The 7,677-nt window shown below is 64.9% G+C and overlaps 1 protein-coding gene across 1 annotated transcript; it reads right to left on the bottom strand.

Annotated features, from left to right (window-relative positions):
* Nucleotides 1–582: 582 nt before the first annotated feature.
* LOC127019698 (tumor necrosis factor ligand superfamily member 10-like) lies at nt 583–6,122 on the bottom strand. Its single transcript, XM_050901868.1, has 5 exons — nt 5,864–6,122; nt 2,260–2,406; nt 1,902–1,938; nt 1,261–1,368; nt 583–998 (listed from the first exon to the last, which is right to left on the bottom strand). The coding sequence occupies exons 1-5, from the start codon at nt 6,113–6,115 to the stop codon at nt 655–657; spliced, it is 888 nt and encodes a 295-aa protein (XP_050757825.1). The 5' UTR covers nt 6,116–6,122; the 3' UTR covers nt 583–654.
* Nucleotides 6,123–7,677: the final 1,555 nt, after the last annotated feature.

Raw genomic sequence — 7,677 nt, 5'->3', positions numbered from 1 at the left:
GTGCCGCTGCTCTCTGCTAACCCCGGCTTCTGTCCCAGCGCCTCCAGCTTGGGGTCCTGGAGCACCCGCAGCCTGGGCTGGCCGCGTCTGCCCCTGCCAGACGTGGGCTCAGACTCGCAGAGGGTCGTCCTGCCACGGGGACGCTTTGTCTTGCGGTTGCCGATGTGACCCCCGGCGCCTCTCCTGCAGCAGGGAGCCTGTTTGGTGCTACCTGCTCCATTTGCTCGGACGGGAGCCCGGGAGGTGACGTGCCGCCGGGGCTGGGACGTCCCGCCTCGTGCACGTCTCCCGTGGACCCTCGGAGACCCTTCATGGCTCATGGGCTTCCTCCTGGCACTGAGCACAGCGGGTCCCTGCGGGCAGCCACCCCCCCGTGCCCTCCTCCGGCTCGTCCCTCGCCGCAAGGGACAACGCACGTGGGGAAGGACCCTGTGCCAGGCCCCCCCTGCCCCCCCGGCCGTTCGGCTGTTGTCCAGTTCGGATAGCTGCTGCCCCGGGGCCGCACGGGAGAGCCGATGGGCAGGAGCAGCGGGAAGGTGGGAGGCGGAGGCGGCTGTCACAGGTCGAGCCGGAAGGCTCCGAAGTAGCTGGCTGCTGCATCGTTGTAGTCAATGGCCAAGGAGGAGACGGAGACGAAGAGCTCATCGCCGGCCTTCAGCTCAAACAGTCCCCCTGGTAGAGAGCGTGGAGCCCGTAGTCCGCCTCGGGCGCCCAGCACTTGGTGCCGACCCCTTTGAGCAGGAGGATGGGCTGGCTGTAGGAGGTCTTCCAGTTGATGCACTGCACGAGCTGGGGGACGGAGACTCGGGCGCTGGCCCCGTCGCTGGGGTAGCGGAAGTAGATCTGGGAGTAGACGTAGTACTTGCCCGCCTGGTTGACCCGCAGCCGGCCATCCCGGTAGGTGATGTTCTGCAGGTGCGAGTGGATGGTGCTGTCTTCCCAGCGGGCGATGGCGTGGCGGCAGGACTGGGAGAGGTTCCCGAAGCGCTTGGCGTTTCCTGGGGAGAAGGAAAGGTCGTCGAGGGGAGCGAGATGCTCTGGGGAAGCACCCGTCAGGGTCAGGAGAAAGGGAGGGGGTGGCTCTAACTCTCTCCCACAGTCATCCAGCTTGGAGGGGGTGGAGAAGGTGGTCTTGGACTGGACAGGAGAAACGTCTCCCCATCTGCCACCAAACGCATCCTCCCATCCTGGTCCCCTGCCCTTTGGGTGAGATCTTTCCCCTGTTGCCATCTCAGAAACCAGCGGGACTCCCCGACTCACCATCCTGGGCCAGGCTCTGCGGGCGGAGGGTGAGATGCGCTGAGGGCTTGCCGGCTGTTTTGGGAGGAACCTGCCCCTCCGAGGTGTTGAAGTAGCTCCGCCGGGCCTCTGCGAGGAAAGGGACACACGGCTGTAGAGGACAGAAAGCGTGGGGACGCCCAGCCCCGTGCTGGCAGGGCAGGTCCCTACCGAGCAAGCAGAGCGAGCGGGGCAGGGAAATGCCACACTGACCCATCGAAGAGAGAGGTTATTTGGGGATGGAAATGTCTAGTCAATCATTACCTAACATTTCTGTGCTGTCCCCTGTGGCCCTAGTTCCCCGGACTCCAGACAGACATACACGGCAGTCCCTCCAACCCATTCCCTGGGGACGTGTGCCCTTCACGTGCCCAGTGGCACAGTCCTTGCTCTCCCCTCTCCTGCCCCCAGCTCGCAGCACCATGCCCGGCGGAGTTTGCCCCGGGAGTGACCGAGCCCCCCCCCCCAGCCCGCTGGCATCCCCGGCGGCACGCCGAGCCGTGCGCATGTGGACCGTGGCTCCGGCTGCAGCCTGGCCCCAGCAAAGAGGCTGTCGATGCTTTGCAGCACCGGCGAGCGGCACCCCGGCTGCTACCCCCGGCGCTGGGCCGGGAGGGACTCACCCTTCACCGCGCTCCTTCGGATAACGTTCTCCGTCACCTGAACCATCAGAGAAGAGAAACAGTCCCACTGTTAAAGGTGAAAACGGGCGTCCCCCGCGCCCCAGCTCCTCTCGTCTCTTCCAAGCCTTCGTGGCCTTGTCTTTCACGCTATGGCTCTGGGCTCCACCAGCTCCTCGCTGCAGAGGGCCTGGCGTCCAGCCCCACTCCTCCGCCCCCCTCTTAAACCATCCTTGCAATTGCCCTCTGCCACCCCTCTGGTGAGGCCGATGGGGAAACTGAGGCAGGGAGGCAGACAGGAGCTCTCCCATCGGCTGTCCCATCCTCCCCCGGTCCCCAAAGCTGGCAGGTCCGGGCTCACCGTGGCCACGTAGTCTTTGATGGTGTTGGCCAGCTTGAGGCAGGACTGGTTGCTGATCAGCTCCTCCAGGCTGGAGCCCTCCTGCTGCTGATTGATAACCTGCAGACACCGCAGCTCCTCCGTGCTCCCCGGCGCCTGGGCTTTGAGCTGGAACAGAAACACCCGGACATCCCCGCATCAAACCGGGCAGGCAGGGACGGCGTGCATGGCTCGGCTGGAGGGAGCAGCGGGGATGCCCGGCGGGGTGCATGCATGGGGCAGCCGCCTTTGGCCCGGCTCCTCCAGCGTCGGGGCGCTCACGGCCACACCGTGGGGTGGAGAATAACCCTGAGCTGCCCTGATCCCAGAGCTGGTGGTGGGACAGAGTGGTACTGCCGGGATGCAAACACCGACTGTGTCTCCTGTACTGGGATGGAGTTAGGTAGCAGGAGGCTGGGTGGATCCCAAGTTCTGTCAAAAATCTGTTTTTGTGAATTGGACAGGTTAAACCTCATCTTATCCTCCTATGATCCCTGGCAGAAGCGAGTCTTGCTCATCCCAGCTCTTTGGGAAACATGACAAGCCCCTTTCATTGAGTTCCAGCGCCGAGCGTGAGCAGGAGATGAGACTCCCGGACTCTCGCAAGCTTCCGAGCACCAGGTAAAGAAAAGGAACCCAAATTTCCCATTCTCCACCTCCTTCACCTCTTCCTCTCCTGCCCTGGGGGAATGAGGCTTCTCAAGCAGCAAAACCCAGCCTTGGCTTTGAAGGAGGTGTTCACAGCTCCGGGGGAAGCAGTTGCCCTGCAAGGCTCGGCTCCGTACGGCGCACAGAGGTAAGAACTGCAGCTGCAGGCTGGACGTGCCCAGGCAGCCTGGTCCACGCTCTTTGTGCTTTCCCACTGCCGAGCTAAACTGGGGTTGCAAAACAAGCTCTCACGCAGCTCTGCCCTCCCAGCTGCCGAGCCGTGCTGGCCGGAGATGCAACCCCAAGCACTCGCAGTGCTGCGTCAGCCCAGGCAGATCTCAGACACTTTCTAGCCTGTGCTGGCTTGTGGTTTGGGCCGGGATGCCTTCCCTCCACGTGACGCAGGCTGCTGCATGGCGAGCTGCCCCTTCCCAGGCTGTCCCAGGGCTGACCCGGCTCAGCTCTGGCCGTGGCATTGCCGTGGGGGACAGGCATGGTTGGCTGTAGGGTCTCACCACACCGTGCTGCTGTCTAGGGCGTGGGGAAACCGAGGCACAGATGGGACGGCTGCCCTGAAATCAGTGTGCCAGGAGCTGGGAATGAACACCGGCACCTTGACCATCCTGCCTTTATCACCTGGGTCATTCCCAGATCCCAGGACAGAACCCAGGAGTCCTCGGGCTTGGCCACGTCGTCACCTGGGGCTTGGCCACCTCCAGCACCCTCCAGTTCCCCCTCGTCCCTGCTTGCTCCGAGCCCCCGCCAAACTCCTGCCTGCCCGCCTCCCTCAGCCACAGTTTTGGGCACTCGCTTTGCCTAGTACCAGGATGCGCTCGTGTTTGGGAATCAATACAGACTCCAGTATCAGCAGAAAGACTGCGTGAGGTCAGATAAAAAGGGTTGGGGGTTTTTTTTCTTTGCACTATTGGGCCAACCGTCTGTCCCAGCACTGGCCAGCTGGACCTGCCAGGAGCATGGTGGCTGGCAGATGGGCTGCAGTGGTGAGCTCGCAAGGGACCGATGCGGTGGCTCGCACGGCTGGACGGCTGGAGAAAGGCGAGCGCAGCCCTAGCAGCGCTTTCCCCAGGCTGGGTTTAGCGAGCCGGGCTGCAGTCTTGCAAAGACCTGCCTGCCCAGGTGGGTGGATGCACGGTGCCTGCCAAGGCAGTAAAGCCCCAAGTGATGGGGCCGTTCACATGAAACTCCACAACACGAGTGCGTGCTCGGGCAGGGCCAGCGCGTGCAGCTCCTCCGTGCTGCCAGGAGCACTAATTACGGCGCGTGCCGGCATAACCGGGGTCAGCCCTCCTCCGGCCAGTCCCGGTAAGGTGGTGGCACGTTCCCAGCAGTAGCGTGGGGACTGCAACCGTGTGCCCCATCCTTCTGGGTCCGAACAACTGCCTGGCACCGACTGATCACGCTAATTGTCTTGATTAAAGCTTGCTGCGAGAGGCTGCATGTACCACCAGCACCTCTCTCTTCGCAGGGTAACCCCTCCGCCTGCTTTCTCCGTCTCCCCTCCCTTGTGCTGGGTGGGCTGTTTAAATTAAGGAAAAAGTGGGAAAGTTTTGTAAAACTGGAGGCATGGGAAGTAATCCCCGTGAGGGGGTGTGGGCAGGCTGGCCGTGCCCAGTGATTCAGTGTCCCTGGAGATGCTGAGCTCTGACTACCTATCCCCAGCACAGACCCCATGCAGGGATCCAGAGACTAGCCTCTGAAATTAGCCCAGAGAGGTCAATTTAAGTGGCTTTCTCCTCCCTTCAGCCCTTCCCTGTGGCTCTGTCTGCCCGCATTCCCCTCCTCTCTCCAGTGCCTTCCATGCAAATCCCTCACAGCGGGTGCCAAATGGGATCCAGGGATGGGAACAAAGCCCAAAGCAGAGGGGTTAAGTCCGCTCCAAAGGATGCTCCGCTGGGCACCAGACAGGCCCTTCCTCCCGCATCCATGGGCAGGGCTTTTTCCTTTTCCCCCCCGCCGCCCCCCCCCGCTTCTGTTGTGGTTTTGTGCAGCGCTTGGCACTGCGGGACCCTTTTCTCGAAGGGCCCTCCATCATCAGGGACGACGGATGCCACCAGTGGAGCCGCCTGGCAGTCCTGAATTTCCCCATGGCAAAGACCTCTCCTGTTCGGTGTTTTCCCCTCCTTGACCCTCCCGCTGCTCGGGGATTGCCGTGGGCCTGAATCAGCGGCGGGGGGGTGGGGGGGGGTGTTTGTCAGCAGGATCAGGCCTGTCACACGTCTGAGTTTGGGAATGGTTTGGCACGAGTGACACTGCCGGTAGGTGGGAATGGCTGGATCCCAGCACGGTTATTCCAGCATCTCACAAAGGGGGTGAGGAGGATTCGGTGGTCCTGGAGTGTGGGTGGGATGGGAATGGAGAGGCGGGGGGGGAGATGAAGTAGGAACCAGGGGTGAATGGGGCCCGGAGCCCAGGGCAGCCCCCCCCATCCCCATCTGGAGCTGCAGACTCTGATGGGACCCCAGGGCAGGGCCCCCCTCCCAGCGTTGGACCCTCAGCTCCGGACGGAGCCCAGGACAAAGGCTCCTTCTCTCCACATCTGGATCGGTGGCTCTGGGCGGAGCTGGGAGCAGTGCCCACCCTCCACCCCACATCTGGATCGGCGGCTCCCAGGGGAGCCGGGAGCAGTGTCCAACACCCCACACCCCCCCCCCTCGCCTCCGCATCTGGATCCGCGGCTCCGGGCGGAGCTCGGGGCAGTGCCTCCCCCCCCCCCATCTGGATCCGCGGCTCCGGGCAGCGCGGGTAGCTGCCGTCCCCGGCGAGCAGAGGCACGGAGGGGGGAGCGGGCAGAGCCCTCCCCGCAACCGTCGGGTCTCCCGGGGGTGCAGCACCCCTGCCGGTCCCGGCCCCCCGGGGCCCCGCCCGTACCGGGAGGGGGGGGGGGGGCGCAGGACAAAGCCCCCGCCGGCGGGCTCACCTTGGAGATGGCCATGGTGAAGTAGACGAAGAGGCCGGTGGTGGAGGCGATCTGCAGGGCGAGGATGGCCATGACGGCCACGCTACCCCACAACGGCCCGCACCGCCGCCGCCGCCGCCCCCGCACCCCGCCGGGGCCGGGGCCGGGGCCGGGGCCGGGGCCGGGGCCGGGGCCGTCCGCTAGCATCCGGGCCTCCGAGCCGCCGCTGTCGGAGCGCAGGTACTGCCCGGCGCTGGGCTGGTGCGGGGCCATCGCCCGCCCCGGCTACCGCTGACCCCGCGCCCGCCGCGCTCCGACGGGGCCGCGGCGGCGGCGACGGCGGCGGCGGCGGCGGCAGGGACCGGCCGAGGGGCGGGGCCGAGCCGAGGGGCGGGGCGGAGGGGCGGGGCCTCCCGGCAGCCACCTCCCACCCGCGGGGTCCGGGGCGCGGGGACCGAGACGGGGAAGGAGGGGGGGGGGGACACGGGGAAGGAGGGGGGGGACACGGGGCTGGGGGCGCAGCGTGGCCTCGGGGACAGGGTGCGGGCGCAGGTGCCCCATCGGCAGCGGGAGACAGGCGGTAAGACCCGGGGGACAGGGTTGCGTGTCCTCAGGGAGCCCCGGGGTGACGCTTCACCCACCGTCACAGGGCAGCGTGAGAGCCTGCTGGTGGGGTGGCCCCGCGGGGCTGGGGGCACCCAGCTCCGGGCAGCGAGAAAACCCCCCCCCCCCCCCCCCCCCCCCCCCCCCCCCCCCCCCCACCTCACCACACCGCCACCCCCCTCCCCCCATGCTGCCTGGGCTGAGAACAGAAAGTCTCAGGGCTGGGGGGGGACGTGACCTGCCCCTGGTATAGGTGATGGGCCACACGTCCCTATGGGCTAGCAGGTCTGGCCAGGGCTCAGCTGGCCGCCCCAAGAAGCTCAGACAGGTAAAGGTTTGCAGAAAAGGGGTCAATTGCTGCTGAGCATCTCCCACAGGCCTTGCCCGGGGCGGGGAACGTGCCCACTGCCCACCGGTGAGAGCCCAGCCTGGGCTGGGAGGCTGTGAGCTGCAGTGCTGGGCTGGGAGCAGGGCAGGCTGTCCTCTGCGCACGCTGATATTTGGCCGCTGAGCCCCAACGCTCTGTCCTGCGGGTGGGTAGAGTTCCCAGTCGCTCTGAAATAGAAATGTTGAGTTGTTTGGAAAGCAAACAGAAAGGCTGGAGAAATGGCTGTTATGTGATGACTGCAATAGCCGCTCCGTGGTCAGGTGAGCCTGTGGCTTTTAGCGCTTTTACCTCTGAAATTAAAGTGAGATCTTGATAAAACACACGAGCACTTCGGTCCTCCCAGAACCGCTCCCTCCTCTCCAAGGATGGGGTGTGGGAAGCGTGGGCTGCCCTCAGCCCAGACCCACAGACAGCTCCGGCAACCCCGAGCCTTGTCCTGGGGACAACTGAGGATTAACGGCGAGCTAGGGACCTGACTGTCAGCGGGAGAATTTGGACCCGGGTGAGACCCACGGCGGAGGTAGCTGCCCTGGGGCCCAGCCCGTCCCCAGGACTTCAGGCCCTGCAGCCGTCCCTAGGCTGGGACACAGGCCAGTGCCGCAGCCACAGTTATTCACAGGGACATGCCACAGAGATGTGAGAGCTGTGAACCAAAGCCCTGCCAGGCTGAGCTTGGATCCTTGACGGGCTTAACACTGTCTGTGATATTTCAGTAATAACATCAGTTTAGGATTTGGCTCTTAAGCCTGGACTTTCTGGGCTGGGTCTTGCAGAGCGTGTGTCATCTAAGGATCCCCCCCCCCCCCACCTGGGGAATGGGGAGAACTGGTAGGAAGAGGTGGCT

This window comes from Gymnogyps californianus, chromosome 9 (genome assembly GCF_018139145.2).
Source record: "Gymnogyps californianus isolate 813 chromosome 9, ASM1813914v2, whole genome shotgun sequence".
NCBI lineage: Eukaryota > Metazoa > Chordata > Aves > Accipitriformes > Cathartidae > Gymnogyps > Gymnogyps californianus.
This window is presented reverse-complemented; position numbering and strand designations above follow the sequence as displayed.

What these genes read in the sequence shown, in the direction of transcription:
- LOC127019698 (XM_050901868.1), bottom strand. Translation starts at nt 6,115, where the DNA reads ATGGCCCCGCACCAGCCCAGCGCCGGGCAGTACCTGCGCTCCGACAGC. An exon ending in CCGAAGGAGCGCGGTGAAGG is followed by an intron (nt 1,369 to 1,901) that starts GTGAGTCCCTCC and finishes CTTTCCTCGCAG; the next exon opens with AGGCCCGGCGGAGCTACTTC. An exon ending in GCAGAGCCTGGCCCAGGATG is followed by an intron (nt 999 to 1,260) that starts GTGAGTCGGGGA and finishes CCTTCTCCCCAG; the next exon opens with GAAACGCCAAGCGCTTCGGG.